Raw genomic sequence first — 17,850 nt, 5'->3', positions numbered from 1 at the left:
TGTGTGTGTGTGTGAGTGTGTATGTGTGCGTGTGTGCACGGATGGTCAACTTTTTATCACTGCAGCTCTTTTCTGTGGCTTGTGAACAATGTGGTGTCCATCTTTTTAATACCTGTCGTCAGCACCACCTAACTGCCCTTTGTTCCAACTTACAATGCACTTGTTAGTGGACACCCTCTCCTTACATACATTTTGCACTTTCCCGTTACAAAGATTTTTCTGAACACTGTTGCTTGCACAGCAAAACCTTGAAACAACCCCTGTACGAAGGTTCAGCCCACGAGTTGCAAAGTGTGAACTAGGAGAGAGAAAAAAATAGCCAGTGAACAGCAAAGATGACAGACTTTATTACCCCACAAAAAATGGGAAATGTCCTGGACATGTAGTCGCAATCGCAGTTCAAGGGTAAATCATGCCTGGATCACAGTCAACAGAAAACTATGGTAACTTTCTTTTTTGCCTGCATTTTCAAGCATGTTGCACTTCTAGCCACAAGCCAATATGTTAAGCAGTTTTCTGCTCTACAGTGGTGATCGAAATAAGAGAACAAAGTATAAATTTGTGATTTATTCTGAAATACTGTTCATTTTTATTGTCCAGAATTTATCTGCTGCGGCTATACCTCTGCTGTACTACTGTTTTTTTTAAATAACCAAGGCACTTCAACAAAACCCTATTTTGTGAAAAAAAGCAGTGAGCAAAATTAGAGCGCAGTAACCACTGTGTCACAAAAAAATTTCTCAGGACTATAGGATTCAAAAATGAAGAGGAAGTGTAGAGGCCCTTGCTTTGAATGATTGCAGCACGCCTGCGCCCACGGGACATCACTAGTTTCTCACACTGCTCTGGTTTGATCTTGGTCCATTCTTCTTGCAGACTCTTTCACAGTTCAGTAACTGTAGTGGGTTTCTTAGCCATTACTTTGTTGCAGAGGACTTTCCAGAAATTCTCTATGGGGTTAAGATCTGGACTCAACATGTTTTGCAGTGTGACAGGGGGCATTGTCTTGCATGAAAAGTGCAGGCTGATTGGAGACAATTGCAGTGAAGGTATTGCATGTTGCTGATGGAGGTTCACATAAACATTTGCATTCACCCTGCCGTGTAGCTGTACAAGAGGCCCAACTCCTGCTGCAGAAAACATCCCCCAAACCATGACACTTTCTCCTACAAATTTGACTGTATTTTTTACACACTTTGGGTTCAGTCTTTCCCCAGTCCTATGCCAAACAAAGTTTCCAACCAGACCCAAATTAATTGAACGTACTTTCATCACTAAAGTGCACTCTGGACCAGTTTTTCTCTGTCCACACAACATGCCCCTCAGCAAAGGCAAGTTTAGCCTTTTTATTCTTTCTGCTGATGAAAGGTTTGGTCACTGCAGAGTGGGCTTTCAGTCCAAAAAGCCTTAAACTACGAGACACTGTGTGCCGAGACAGATCCTTGCCCTGTTCAGCACTGAACTGGTGAGCAACTCCAGCTGCAGTGCTGAACCAATTCTCAATTGACAGTTTTCCCATAATCCTGTCCTTGTGTCCTCTAGTTAAAACTTTGCAGATGAAGATTGTATGCAAAATACATTGAATAACATAATCACAAAATTATAGATGTATCATTAAACATCCCAAAAGTATATAAAACAGTTAAACTGAGTTCCAACTACCCCATAAATGTTGTTCACCTCAGTGTCAATTAAAGAACAATCAAAAATGTTGAGGGCTAATCTACATAATGAGTTAATTTGCCTACTTTAAATGCATGAAACTGATAATAATTCCGTACTCGTGGTACAATTTAGGTAAGTAAGCACAATTTATGTAAGATTTTGTATGCATCTTCTACCTCTGGAGAAGATGTAATACAAATGAGGAAGACTAGTTTGAGTAACGCATGCACGCGTTTGAGGGCTTATCAGGTGTAAAAACACGACGGTGCAATTTACTATTTTGGAAAGTAGTCATATCATTCCATTCTCCATCGACAGTTGTCAGGGGAAGAGTGCAATTCATGTTTCAAGGCATTCTACCTGGAATGTGCACAATGCACATATCTGTGGCAGCGTGTTGACAATCAAGATCTCTTGACTTAACTTGTTGCCAGATGAGGTTGCATTAGGTTTCTGCAAAAGTAGACCCATTTTATTACACTTTTGTTCTATTTGTTTTTTTTCCAGAGCTCTCTGTGCAGGGACCCCTCTATGCCAAGGCGGTGTTCTCAATTAAATGGCTGAGGTGTGTTTGGAAAAATGGCAATCTGAACACTGTTTAGTTAAAAAAAAAAGTCAGCTCACTTTTGTTGTTGCATTTTGTAAGTTATGACAGGTCAGTTGGTACTTTACCTAAGTGGATAACTTCAGCAGCTAAACAAGGAATGTTGAGGTCCTGGATTTGTTGTGACCTTCATGAGAATGTCCCATACCCCCCAGCCCCCTCCCCCCAGCCCCACCCTTTACTATTTTACCTCAGGCAAAGCAAATGCACGCGGAGGGTGGGTCAACATTAAAATGTCAACTTGAAGTTTTTTGGTTGAAATTAGACCTAAGGGTGTGCAACCTTATATTGTTGATCTACTGCAAGTCATGTCTACTATGCATTCTGAATTTATACTCAGACATACTCCTCCAAACTTCATCTTCATTGGCCAAGTTACTTGCCTCTCTATTCTCTACCCCACCTCCTAAACTAGTTGTTCAGTAATCAGTCAAAAGGAAGCAGCAGCCACCAGGTGCCACTCAGCTCTTTTCCAGATCTGGCACTCTGACAGCCACCGTCCCTCTCCACCACTACCTTCGCTGCCAATTCACTGCTGCCAGGCACCAGCTCAGATTAGCTGTCTGTGGAGCTTTTTAACAGCCATTTGAGGGGCAGGAAAAAGGTATTACAACCAGTGACTGGTTGTACTAGTAGGCAGTTCACCTCCTATCAGACTCCTAGGTGGAATTCAAAAACAGAAAATACACCTCTATTAGTACCTTGGCGTAGTTGTGCCACACTTTCATGCATTTAAAAGCATAAAATGTGCAATCAAAGTATTTTTACAGTGACACTGGTATTGCTTTCACCTTGTGAGTCTGTGTGTGTGTGTGTGTGTGTGTGTGTGTGTGTGTGTGTGTGTGTGTGTGTGTGTGTGTGTGTGTGTGTGTGTGTGTGTGCGTGCGCGTGCACACAAGTCAGAGAAATACAGACACATTCTGACTTTAATAAATGACTCCTGAAGAGAAGATGAAAAGGCTCTATGAAATATATTTGGCGAGCTGCCCTGAATGACGTATGCAGGATCTGATGTGAAAGTGTACTTTCACTATCAGGAGGACCTGCATGTGAAAGCGATACATTTCGTGTGTGTGTGTGTGTGTGTGTGTGTGTGTGTGTGTGTTTGTGTGTGTGTGTGTGTGTGTCATATTTAAACTACCACAGAGGTGATTTTATTTATTTTGGAAGGTGCAAGATACGGTCACGATAGGTTATGTAAAGGTGTGTACAGTAGTTGACATCAAAATGATGGCCTAGTTCGTTTCTAGCTTGTGGCTACACGGACCTCTATTGCTATTTACTTCTTTGACATCCCTCGTGTACTTCAAAATACATTTGGTGTGACTTGGTGGTACTATCAGCAATGGATCGGAGGCTCGCTCAGCTATAACACGAAGGTCACTGAATGCACATTTGCTGTTTCTGGTCCATTTACTAGAGAAAAAGAAACATGTCGTCAACAACAACAATAACAATAAAAGACACTCTGAGAACTGGCAATTTGGCATTCAGCTTTGAAGTGGGAACATTTCTTAGCAACTGTCACTGCAATACAATGATTAAAGAAATATAGTGTGTGCTGGACTGAATAGTGCTTCAACCGATCCCATTCTTCTGCTTTTTTGGTAAGAACGTTGCTATAGTATATCAAAAAACGTGGTTGATTAATTGAACTGCACAGCTGCAGATCTAAATTTAGACCATAAAGTTAAATGTAACACTTTGAAAATGTATTTATATATACCTATGTGGTGCAACCTGCCTCTGAACGGATTCCAAGGGACTAAGAAGGTAGATGAACAGCAAAGGAGGAGGAAGAGAGGCTAATAGAAGTTTGTGTCTCTGGGAATTTGTCTGATGTTTTAGTGCAACCAAGTGTTGCACACGCCTTTTATGAACAAGTAATGTTTCTTTTCATGACTGCTCAAATTAAGTCTTAAATCTAGACCCCTTTAAATTTTCACTTATGACATTATGACCTTTGGTTTCCACTTGTCAGCAGTCTTCTTTGATGAAGCAGTTAGAGTGTGACAGAGGTGGCAGATAATCAGACTGCTGCCCTGCTCCCTTTGCCAGTTTCAACCTCTCAGTGGTCTTTAATGGAAAGGCCAGAGGACAGAGGCACGCAAGCACAAATTTATGAGCTTTCATGATATCGTGTGTGTAGAACCACAGTGTCTTGTCTATGATGACTATTCCCACTGTGATCTGAAGTCTTTATGACCTTTTCTCTTCTCCTCCTGTCATTGGTCATATGAGTAGTCCAGTTGGATTAAGTCAAAACTATGTAGCGTTCACAAAATAAACATGACCACCTCTAAATCTGATTTTTGAGATGATAATACAAATAATATCCAGTTACAGTCATTGTGTCCGAGCATTTCTAAAGCTTTATTTTTTAAGTGTAAAAATTACAGTAGAGGAGGCAATTTAAGTGCCACCCTCCAAATGGCTATCAAAAGGGCTTCAGTGGGGGGCAGGTGTTTTGGAAAGTGTCAGTGCATGAGAAAAATGGAAGTGCTCAGCAGAGACCACTCAACACATTCACCCACACCCACACATAAACCTTCCCGTTCTATTTGTTCTTTTGTTCAATTCGGTCTCTCTCTCTCCTCCCCCTTCGCAGTATGGTTTTCTCTCATTAATAAGAATACAATCGCAGGCACACTTTGTCCTTGGGCAATCTCTCCCCTCTTGCTCCTCCTCACGGTGCTCTTCACCTTTTTCCCCCCTATGATTTTCCTTTCTCCTTCTCTCTCTCTCTCCTTCGTCCACCCTGCTAGTGATAACATTTCCAGTTTATGTGCAGAAGCAGCACCTGTCTCCCTAATGATACAGCGCTCACTGCTTACGGTTGTTTCCCCTCTTCTTCCCTGTCTGTTACAGCAGCCCTGAGATGAATTTGCTGATAACAGAGCCCAGCCAGAAACTTGGTGGTAATAAACGTTGCCTTGGCCACTGAAGGGGTTGTTTGCGTCGCATATGTGTTTTTCTCAAGGCTGCACATTTACAGCACCCAGGAAATGACCACAGACTGAATGCAACAGCTGGTTCATGCTGAACAAGAGTATGTACATGTGCACATACAAACATGTTCATTTAAAAACATAACCTCATTAAGTGAAGTATCTGCTCACTTGAAATGACTCCTATTACTCCTATCCTAAAATTAAAAAAAATTAAAAAATGATCCGCTACACATTCTGAGGTTGGAAACTCACTACCCCAGGACGATTCAAGACGATGAGCTCAAACCCCTTTGTCTCTTTTGTGCCAGATTTTTTACTGCGTATTGATCTCTTTTGTGTATTTCTCTGCATCAAGGCCGCAGAGCAAATGATGGAAACCTCAATGATCTCTGAAGCTTAAGTAAAGGTTAAAGGGATAAATGAATTAACTAGCTGTCAGATATATGTAGTTAAGAGTACATTTACCTCTGAAATCTAGTGTATAAACTATCATAAAATTTAAATACTAAATACTAAGGTACAATACTGGGTAAAACCTGTTACCATATGTTCCCACAACACTCGTGAGTTCTCTTAGTATCATCACGACATCGACAGAGGCATACAGAGAACTGGGAGCTAAAGACACCCCTAAAAAGGACACTCTGATGAAGAAAAGGCCCCTCGGGGCTCCTTGGGGGACACTAGAGATCCATACTGGAGCTGGCAGCCTTACAGGATCCACAATCCCAGAGATGCATTTGTATTGATGCCATCGCTAGCTACTTTTATTCTCTCTACAAGACACCAACTCCTTGAAATAAGCGTCTGTCATGAAAGGGCTGGAACATGGAAACAGACTGCAGATAAAGGACTGTAACAGTTTTTCTGGAGAGTTGACGACGCCTACGTAAGACTAGTTTGACCACCCAGTTAGAAAGAGTCTGGAATGAATAAAGACTTAAAAGTTTAGAGGCTGCTTTTTGGGGGATGGTTAATGCTGAAGCAATTGACTGAACACTAACAGCAGAATTGTAAACACAGATGATAATGGAGCATGACAGTGTTCACTGTTTACAGAGCCGGAGTGTAGCATTATTTTGCAGGAGTGGAAGGTATAAATGCATTAAATGTAAAACCAATAACAATTTAGATTGTCCACGCGAGAACTATGAGAATGTCTCAACTAGCTACAAGCCATATAATACTGCAAATACACAATTACTGACTCAGCTCACTGAATTTAAACATTTTTTTCTGATGAATTTTCACCATTCAAATTCATAAAACTGAAAACAGCAGGTGCAACAGGCTTACTGGTACAGTATATAGGATTGTATTGTGGTTGTAGTAGAGCTGAGTTGTGACATTCTTGTTACAAACTGAATATATATATGTATGTGATATACGTAAAATTAAAACATTTTCAGCCATGATTATTATGTAATCACAGTATTATACTGTTGTGAGAGTTACTATTTCTGCAGATAAACATAAATAAACAGTTGTAGGTGATTGTTGTGTTCCTGGTTCAACACTAACATGCACACAAAGCGAATTAAGAAGCCACTTTTGTCTGATTAGTTGAAAATCTGTCTGTGACGAAGACTTGGTGGGTTCATTAGCAGCCTGACTCAACCTGGATTGCAGGCAGTCCTCGTTAGCGAGAATAATGTGTAATGGACACCCACTGTACCAACAACAGGTGCAAGGGAGAGGAGCTGATGTAGAGGTGATACTGTCTTGCTCACATGTATTGTCTATCTGGAGTGCCTACCAACCCACAAACTGTAAAATAAGACAACCCAGACAGTTTTTTGGGGGCTGTCTAGATCAGAAAATAAGAGATTCAACAAGCCATTCAGATTTGGCTCCCCTTCCTTTGTCACATGCGGACCCATTCGAATCTCTGAATTTGACATAGTGGCAAAACAGTGGAATTACAACTTCTGAGTCCATCACACGATGGCATTCAGCCCACAAATACTTTTTCCCACTGACATGCATAGGGAAAGAGACGTCTGTAAAGCAGTGGATACATTTTTATTAGCGTCTCAGCCCCTGCAAAATGACTAATTTCCCTAAAAGAATTTGATCCTTTCGGTCTGATAACGTTTGAAAGTCTAGAGGAGCCACACGATTAAATAATTTAGTCCCCATTCAAGATAGCGATAGAGTCAAACTGTCATCTGGGTATTTTTAAACGCAGGCAGTTGCTTAAGGTAGTTGAACTTTATTGGCTTCATGCGCCACTGAGAAATTTACATAGGAATGAACTGGGCTGGGCCTCAAACACTATATCCAGTTCACTTTATACATCCATGATCTCCACTCACAGCTTAAGAACTGCCTCTGCATATTTTTCTCGCACGCAAATCGGAGCACACTGGGCTTTTTGGGAGGGGGGCTTAAAGAGAAAGGCACTAAAACTGAGCCTGGTATACAGGTGTTTTTTTAACATTAAAAGATGTAAACATATCAAGTATAAACCTGAAAAATGAGTCCCCATTAAGTCAACCAGCTCTGGTTGAACAAAACTGTTCAGGTCCTACCTTTGTCCAGGGAAGCGTCCGGGGAGTTGAAGTCCATTAGACTGCTGATTTCAGTCTTGTAGCAGAGGTCAGTGGCTGGTGGCTTCTGCCTCGGGTGGGAAGAGGGATCTAAAAAGAAAAACACACTCGGTTACAGACATCATATGAAGGAATTTAGAAAAATAACAAAGATTGAGAGTGGAAATTTTTTGTTCTTTGGAATGAGATTTGCCTTTTGGCATGTGTAAGAAGATCATGTAAAATCATATAATGATTTCAAATTACTACAAAGAGAACATTTTTACTGTGAGCCTAATTTGTGTTTCTACAGTATGTGTACATAATATTTATTTATAGCATGTAGAAGTGAAGTTGGAGTTGTAAAATCTGTTTCTAACAATCATTTAGAATTACTAAGGCGACAGCAATAGCAAAATGATAAAGAGAGAGCCTGTGCGCACCCTAACTTCATGATAATGCATGATATATTAAAGTCCTCCTCAGTGTGTTTTCCTCTATGCACAGAATGAACAAGGAAACAAAATGATTAATGCAGCACACCACACATCCCTCTCAATTCTCACATAATGAACTTTTACTCCTCACTCCCTACACGTACCAAGTCCACAGTACCTTGCCATTCATCACCACAGCGACTGTCTCTGGAGAGTGCGCAAATACCCACGTTGTAGCAAAAGCATGCGAGCTTAAACACATGCAGGCACACAAACACAGTCGCTACTTTGAGAGACTGCTGCATATAAACATTAGCATTTTTATGACAAAAGTGTGATTTGATTTCTGGTGAGGTTCAGTGGTTTCTAATATAGTTTTGGCCAGCCTCACCAGTGCCATGTAGTGAATGCATATTGAATGCATCGCTCCGGGTAAACTCACATATAACTTTGTCACTTCAACATGTGCAGTCTACTTCTGCTGTCCTCCCATCCCAGCTCACGGATACTTTTATTCCAAAGTAAAATTCACAAAAGGTCACCATTGCCTCTTTTTTGAAGGAAAGTAATCTTTAGCTGGCAAAAAACTAAAACATTTTAAAGGATTCGAGATTCTGCCGTGCTCACTCACATTCACAGTTAAATTCACAGTCCAGACTAAACTACATCTCTTCCACTTCACTCTTCAACCTCTGCTCTTTTCTGGCCTCTTCCTCCTCCTCCTCCTCCTCCTCCTCCTCCTCATCTTCTCTCTATTTTTTCTGCCATCAGTCCACCACCCACCTACTAAGACGCTGTTACTGGTTGAATTATTTACAGTAATTGAGCACAGATGTGTCTGACTGAAGAGCTCGAGGTCTAGGGGTGGTGCTGTCATTATGGCGAGATTAGTCATTACGCTTGTAGAAATGGACTTTATAGGGCTACAAATAACAGCCTGGCAGTCTGTCACCACCTATAGTGATTGGTGAGAGAGCACAAGGGTTGTTTTTTAAAACCTTGCAAATCTTCAAGAGAAGGTGCAAACTTAGACAACAGGAACACAATTGTCAGTTTTTTGAATAATGTTAAAATTCACAGTGCATACTTATCTGCTACCTTCAAGCTGCTGCTGCCCAGTAGCTGCATTAAATATTTCATCTTTGCTACATCATGCTCTTGACAGGCCCTCACCAACATTTAGAAACTTACGAAAGAAAAAGGGTATGAGTTGGGTGGAATAAATGCAAAGGAATAAGTAAGCCTTGATGGTTGCTGGATATGGATGGAGAGCAAGATGATATGGCGTGATTAAACATTTTGTTCGGCTGACACCAAAATATGAGACTCTTAGAATGGGGTGTAGGCTGCTAGCTGCCTCTAGTTCACCTCTTGTCACCCTTGAGGAAGGCACCAGAGTTCCCGACTATGACAGCCCCATCTCTCCACAACAATAATGCGTGTCTAAACTGTAGGTTCAGTGTATGCAGATGGTAGCTAAAAAAAAGTGTATTTCTCCAAGAGGAATTAATTAAGTAATTAATTTTTCTAATGACAGCAAAGACTTGACGTAGTAAGCTTTTATATTGTATCTTTATATTACTGCTTTGATGTGTCTTGTGTAATGCTGCTGTTACACTGAAATTTTCCAGCTGGGATCAATAAAGTATTTCTATTATATTCTATTCTATTCTATTATTAATGTATGCATTGTCTCTAAAAGTCTACATTCACTTTAATTTAATTTTAGATTACATTTAAACTTTGGGATTTTCATAATTTCTTGCTTGCTTTCACAGTTTATTTTCTACATTTTGTATTTATTTAAGCTAAAATGCTCAGGCACACAACAAAAAACATGTGACCTATTACACTTAAAATAACTGAAACCTGCAGCGCAACACATTTTCTCCTCAGCATCAGTTGATGGACTGAAACAATAACCTATTTTTGTGAGATGTCATTGGCCAAAATTAAAAAGTTTCGTCATGTAACAGCAATCATGCATTCAAGTGCTTATTGTGAGAAAGATTTCTCATCAATGCACAAAAAAAAAAAAACAATGAACACATGCAAAAACAATGAACACATGCATAGTCACAATTATGGAGGGATGGATGTTTTTCTATGCTGCACTATTTTGTGTTTTATTCCTGCAAATTACTCAAATAGAGAAATCCTTATCAATTGCTCGGATGCAAATCATTTTTGCTGATTTTTGTTCGCTGGTAGACCAATTCGATATTTTTGGATGTAAGGAGAGGGAATGGTCAGACTGCTGTTATTGTTTCAGCTTCTGGAGCTTGTAGTGGTGTGCATTTGGACAAGTGCACTGCACTACATCGAGTTATCAAGCAGGTAATTGTAATGTTTTCTGGGTCGCTGTCCATGCTTCAGAATCAATGTCCTTTCAACACACTGAACGCTTGGGTCTGGTATGGTCAAATGGCTTCATATTGATCTTTTAGTCTTTATCTCAGCTCACTAAAGTCAAAGAAACAGTGAAAGAGCAGATAGACAGAGATTGAAGACTAGATGGAATATCAGGGGATGAGTCGTAGAAACAGTTAAAAACATATTCTCTTCTTGCTCTGGCTCTCTGCATTTGCTACCTGCTGCACTGCACCTGAAGCTTTCTATAGAACGTTATTTCCCGCTCGTTGTATAAATCATGTTTGTGATGATCTATTAAGGATTTGAGATAAGAGCATAATTTCCCTCCTGTTTTCTCTCTTCTTTCCTCATTTCCTCACATGCCAGCAGGAATATTATCTGACAAAGACACACGCTCACCCATCATCTCACAGCAAGTATTGATGTCTGCCACAGATTCAGTTTGGCATACAACTAGAGAATCAGTATGTTTGCAGAACATATAAAAATGCATTCATTACACATGGTAATTAAAACAAGAGATACAGCAGGTTGAAATGGAAAGATTGTCCATCTTTTTTACTCAGTTCGTTAAAAATCCTGAGAATTGAATTGCAGTAATTAACATGGAATCTTAGCTGTCTGAAGCCTCTCTTTTAAGATGGAAAGAAAACAGACGGCTTCACGTCACTTTTATCAGCCCTCACTGTTTCCTCACATGAAGTTGTATTTGGTTTTCGTCTGTGTGGAATTTTTTATACACACTGAAGCAGCGATAGCATGGGTCATAGGCCTAATGATCTTGTGAAATATATAGCATTCATGAGAATACAATGAACTGCACTGCAGCAGAAACCGTTTTTTAAAGACACTGATGAGAATTTATCACACTTTACGACTTGGTTCCATTTTCATCATCATCAAACTTCCTCAATTCACTTTATCAATACTAAGTGGTTTAACCAGCCGAGCACACAACTGAGGGAACAGGTAATTCTGCAGTGATGAAATAAATAATGATCTGGCCCAGAGAAGAAAACAACAGTTGGCTTTGTAATGATGCAAATCATTGTATATCCAACAAACAGGGACTACTTTCACTAAAAGAAATTTGTTAGACAGATTTGAATCAGCATGTCCCCTTAGTAAATACTAAGGATGGACATTTTAAGTAATTTCCATACGTAACATTAACTTGCCAACTTAGAGAAGTTGATTACCCATACAGCGAACATACTTTACATAAGGCTTCTAGTTCAATGGTGGGGTAGCCCATTACAATATAACTTTACATTACGCATGAGCTTGGTGGCTGCATGAGCCACTTGGCATAGTAATGCAATAAACTGTCCAAAAACTGACATCCAAATCTCGTACTTGAGTACTCATGCCCAGCCCTAAAATACTATATACAGGAATGGAGTTGGAGTGGAGTGTCACTATTCTGAACAAATTTTAACAGTTTTACTCATACCGAGGCCTTTAGTCTGCAGGTATGTCTGAAGTGCATACAGAGGGCCGCAGGTCGGTGTTGAACCAAGGCCGCTGCTATACGGACTTTTAGCTCCTGTATATAGGACGGTTATGTTAGCCAATATTAGCTTACTGCAGAAGGCATACATGGAGGTAGAGGCGGAATGCGAAGAAAATGAAGAAACGGATGAGATGGTAACAATTTGTCATGAAGATTATTACTATTATTATTATTATTATTATTATTAACAGACTGCAGTACAGAAATGCGGTAATAGGTTTGAGGTCATTTAGGAAGTGTCTTGTTTATTTTCACTTTGTGCACTTTCTTCCTGGGTAACACACCGTTTTTCTCTGACCATGAAAACTGTTAAACAACAGAAGTGTGTCTTCAGTGACCTCGACTACCTGACTGTGGATTCCTATGGGAGTTTGATGCTAACCTTTACAGTGTTGCAGTAAATCTTACATAAAGGACTCAGCCTTTGTCAACAAGAGCCCCCTGTTGTTCGTCTTCTCGGCGAGGATGAAACACAAAATCCTTGTCAGTGAGGGATAAATCACCCAAATAAACTATTCCCTCAAAACAGAGGGAGCTCACCGAGTCTGAGCAAGATTTGGTTCAAACGACAGACTTCATTTTGCATGAGAAATAAGACACTTGCTTTTGTGGATCCAAATATTAGGCAGTCGACCAAAAGGTAATCTGTGAAGCCAAGCTGGATATTCAGACACACTAGGCTTCTAAACTCTTAGTTTGATTTTTATTGTTGTTACTGTGAATGTCACTGAAAATAGGTCTCATTATGCACAATATTCTTAACAGTGCCTTTATTCGTCTTCTATTCTTTTCTATCTGCAAAGGCCCATTGGTCTGTTGCTACAGGATGAACTGACAGCAGTTTACATATCCCAGTGTATTTATCTGTAATTGGCCCATGAACAATGTAATGATCAGTGGTGTAGCTATTATATCATCGCCAGGTAGCTGTTGTGGTTCTCAGATGATGGTACAAACACATGCAAAACATCCTTCTATTCTTTTTTTTCTCTGAAAAGCTCTGACACCTCATCTGGATAACTTTTCTCTTGATTAATAACTCTGCCCAGGCCTGCCGGTGGGCTTGGGTGACTTTTTGTCTTTGTGAGTTATTGGCAGGCAGGTGGAGACAGAGTGAAGATAATGGTATATGAAACTAGAATCTAGCGGTACCAACCATGTCAAACTGGCTTGTGGGAAAGAGAAAGCTAGATAATGCTCCAGAGATACAGAAAACTGTCATGGGCATTTCCTTCTTGACCTCAAGATATCTGAATGAAAATGGGTTCTATGGGTACCCAAATATCTCCCCATTACAGACACACCTGTTTTATGCTTATCCCATGCAGTTTGGGCAGTAACCATACAGTTTTTCTCATGCAGTATAAATGGGTTTTTTCCACCTATTCTAAAATGGAGTATTTGAACATTTCTGCATCAGGGGTCCCTAAACTGTCTTGGAATTGCAAATTGTGACTGGAAAGCTGAGATTCTTGTAGATTCAATGAGCTAAACAGTATTCATGTGTGATGATGTTAGTCCCCATAGTAGCCGTTCCATTGTAATGAGACATTTTTTGAAACTTGAATTCACTGTCTAGAGTAAGCTGTGGTGACCTCTAGGATTATCACACTTGTGAAACTTTACAACCACAACCTAGAGATTCAGAGGATGGATGGCTTCCCTAGGTATAAAGACAATAAGGGGGCAGTTTCAAGGGCCAAAGTGATCGCCAATTTGTCGCTGTGAAAAATGCAATTCTGACAGAAATCTCAAATGTCAATTTTACTTGCTTAATCACAAATCAAAGGATGGTGCTCAAGGTCTGGTTGTCTTTATATGGTCTTTTGGACGGATTAAGGCAATTTTTATTGATTGTCGAGTGGTAAAAAAAATTGTGCAACATATTTGTAACAATTGGTATCAGCCCAAAAACTGCTGCAACAGCTTATGAGACAGAAGTGAGCATTGACATAATAAACACACTTTATTTTAAATAATTAATTCATTTTATTTCTGATTCATGACTAAAAAAACCTTGACAGTGCTGAGCCGTATGCCCTCTTTAATCTTCAGGTTCCCAGCTTTCACAATAATAAAAATCTTTATGTATATAGGATATTTTAAAACATAAATGCAGCTCAAAGTGCTTTACAAAAATACAAAAACAAATCGATAACGGTTATTAAAACAGAAAACACAAAAAGTGGAACAAAAAACAGAAAACACAAAAAGCGGAAAAAACAATACAATAGCAATAAAATGAAAATACATCATAATAGTGGTAATTAAACAAGTTAATATAATGAAAACAATTTTGAGATACAAAAGCCCCAAAACAACTCTGAGAAATATCAATGTTAAAAAAAATAGAATTTAAGCAATGTCATAAAAATATGTCCTGAGCCGTTTCAGGTTGGCTGTCTGATTTGGGGTGGTATTTTGTTCCAAATGGTCGGTGCAGAAGGCTGCTTCTACATACTTTTTATACATACTTTTTGGTACATTGAGAAACGCAGCACCAGATGATCTAAGGGGACGGTTAGAAACATACTTAAATAAGCAGCCAGAGAGGTATGAGTGCTAAACCATCATGTACACCACCTCTATGTGGCATCTGATGTTGACCTGTTATCTCCCACTAAACAACCCCTGACCCCCATCCCTACCTCTGTAGAAAAGGGGAGCGGAACAGTAAGGGGTAAGTAGTAGTAGTAATAATAACAGACTTCCATCTTCTGGAGACCTTGATATTTTTCCATAGAAGGAAGAGGACCTCTATGTTGTATCAATTAGTAGAATGACTGAATAACACCACCAATTTACATCTAATTTCACTGGACAGTACTCCACGCAGAGATTATTTTGGAGGTTATTGTAGAGGTAATTCAAGCAGTTACAGCTGTAATGAGCTGAACTCTGTATGATTTTGATATCAAAACCATTGTAATGCTCTTCTGATTGAATGTTCCAACAGTCCTAAAGGGAAGATTGCGATGATTTATTATTCTTAATGGTTGGATAGTTCTCTTGCTCTCCCTCTCAGTTTGTTTCTCACGTTCCTGTCACCACCCATCTCCCCTGAGTCCTCTCTTTTTCCTTAGCTGACTGACTCCACCACTCCAACGTCACCTCTCCCTTTCCCTCCACATCTTCTATCCTTTCTCTGTCGCCTTTTAATGGGGTTCCCCATGCTCTTCATTCTTCTGAGCCGGCCATATTTTATCTGCTGGCACAGTATAGGAAAAGACGATGGCTGGAACAAAAGAAGGCCCTAATGAGTTGCGGAGGTGATTAAGGAAAGAATAGGTGGTGTTGCTGGAACCTTCACCAAGCCGCCCATGTTTCTCGACTCAGTCTGCAATCTGCAGATAGGCACTGCCTCTCTTTTCTTACATCTGCCACCCGCCTTTAATTGCACTGACATTCTCTGGTCCCGAGGCTGCTGGACTTGTGATAAAGCTTGGGTATTCATGCATTAATCACCACCAGCCAGGACAGGCCTGGCCCCTGCATCACCTGCCTCAAGACCCCAATTCCAGCTGTCCTATAAATACCCTGCAGATAAATGGAAATAATGGACCAGGGGTGTGATTGTGGGGAGCTAGCACTTAACGCTTAGCCACCCACGTTAACCATCGGCAATCTCAAGATAGTTCCTTGTCAATTCATATTGTAATGAAAGGCTGCTGAATGTACTAGGTAGGCCATTCGAAAGAAGTGTGTAAGCTGGGGATGTTAATGGTAGGTGTAAGGAGGACTTGGGAGAAAATGAGCGGTAGCCTGAGAGGCTAAACCAAGGAGAAGCGGACTTTTGTTCATGGGTGAATGTCATTTTCACAGTGGCCATCAAGGGAATAAACACACCGCCACTGTATGTAGAGTGAAAGATGGTCCATTTGCTGTGCTCCATGACAGACCAGAGACAGGTGCCTGAAAGCACTACAGCTTTGAAATGGCCTGAGAAGGACCACTTCAGCACCACATTTATCCATGTAATCAAAGCACTTTGGGAGATGGAGAACTGTGTGACAGCTCCTATCAGGACACTGAATGGTGATGAAACTTGTGTCCTCTGATAGTATGCTGCATTTATATCTCCTTCGATAGGCTTTAAATAATATGTGAATTGTTTCACCTCCAGTTTATTCTCATCCTTAGTGACAATCTTCAACAGCCTGCTGTAGCCGAGAGGGTGTTAAATATTATGTATGCAGGGATAATGAATGATTATAAGTGGCTATGTAAATGACATGTAACTTTAACTGTTAGAAGCGTTTACAGCTGTTGTTATTTGACCTGCCAATCTTCATATGTGAGGATCCATTGTGTAAATTAGAATGCACATTGTCAACTTCATAGATCAAACAAAAATTACAGTATAGTTGGAACTTTTGAAGTCAGTAGTAAGCTAGTAGAGCTGCCCCTTCTCACAGAAGCAGCTACCACTTTTAGCAGCTTCACACCAAAAAAGCTAAAATGATCTACACCTGAACTGAGGCTGAACTGAGACTGTTGGAATGGATGTGTCCCCAGAGAAGCTAGCTTTTTTGTTTCCATGCAGCCAGGTCTCCCTCATCGCAGCTATCGGTGCCATTTAGCCCCCCTTTATGAGTTTTTTTTAAAAACTTTGTATTCAATTTCAGGTCTTGGCACAGGATATCTGCTTTGAGCAATTGAGCTCATATTTTTAAGGAGGCATTTGCACATAATTTCCAGTTATTGGTCTAGTTTTGAGCTTATTCCCTCTCATGCCCATGTGAGCCGTGACATAAGACAACAAATAATAATAAACTGGCACAACTCAATACTGGTCCACTCCTTTGGGGTTCGAATCCCAATAAAACGGGCCATTTTCTGACATTATTAGCAAAATGCTCCCTGGGACTTGGCATTACACCATGTTACTTTAAGCAACCATGTTATAATAGAAAACTGAGAAACTGTGGTTACTTTATAAACTAATTTGAAATGTGCCTTGAGAATGAATATGAAGATATTTGAATAATTATCCCAATGCAATTACCATATTAAAAAAAAACTAGAAGATAAAATTGAAAATAAATCCTCTTTAGCGCCCCTGAATCTGTTCAGAATTAATTTAATAAATACCATCTATACCAAATGTGTTATTATGAGCAGCTTTTAACAGCAATTATGACTCAAAGGCAGTGTAAAATTATTCAGATGTAGTATTCTCCAAAGGACCTTGGGAGGCTGTTGTTTTTCTTTAATATCCCCTTGCCTTGGCAAAGCACGGCTGTGATATGTGCATTGTTTGCATCTTGTTATGTTTTATAATATGATAATCTGCAAGTATTTCATAACATTTCATCTGAAAAGCCACTTAACTAAACAAGGGTTTCGGGTGAAAATTCAATATTCTACTTTTGTCACTTTAATGGGTTTTTCTAATTGTATTTTGTATTGGGAGGCCAGTCTCAGATGAAAGATTCAGTGAAAAAGAAAAAAGTAATTATTTATTACTTACTGACTTATTGTGTGCTCAAGTCCTTTATCAAATCTTCATTCAATAGGAGGTGTTTGTCAAGATTAAAAAGATGTCACGGATGTCCACTGGGGAAAGATGTCAGCCCCTAACATCACAGGACCATCGTCCTTGATGAACTTTGTATTTGTTGATTTGATAACAGCATAATCATCTTGTCCATAGTGCTGACACTCAAGGTGTGAGTTACTCCAAAGGAGATTGATTTCTGTCTGAAAAACACCCTATTCTCACCATTTTTTGTTATATTAATTTTGCTGTTGACACAATGCAGTGAAAAAGAAAAAAGTA

At 39.8% G+C, this 17,850-nt stretch overlaps 1 protein-coding gene across 7 annotated transcripts in view; it reads right to left on the bottom strand.

Annotated features, from left to right (window-relative positions):
• Positions 1-17,850, bottom strand: part of kazna (kazrin, periplakin interacting protein a) — a 129,841-nt gene that overhangs the window by 49,066 nt on the left and 62,925 nt on the right. For all 7 annotated transcript variants that reach the window (XM_083920587.1, XM_083920589.1, XM_083920583.1 and 4 more), the window contains exon 2: positions 7,752-7,859. In XM_083920587.1, the coding sequence (XP_083776713.1) occupies positions 7,752-7,859 (108 nt within the window). The remainder of the gene's footprint in view (positions 1-7,751; positions 7,860-17,850) is intronic.

The sequence above is a fragment of the Echiichthys vipera genome, assembly GCF_963691815.1.
Source record: "Echiichthys vipera genome assembly, chromosome: 9".
NCBI classification, from domain to species: domain Eukaryota; kingdom Metazoa; phylum Chordata; class Actinopteri; order Perciformes; family Trachinidae; genus Echiichthys; species Echiichthys vipera.
Note: the sequence above shows the minus strand (reverse complement) of the source record. Positions and strands in the feature narration are given on the sequence as shown.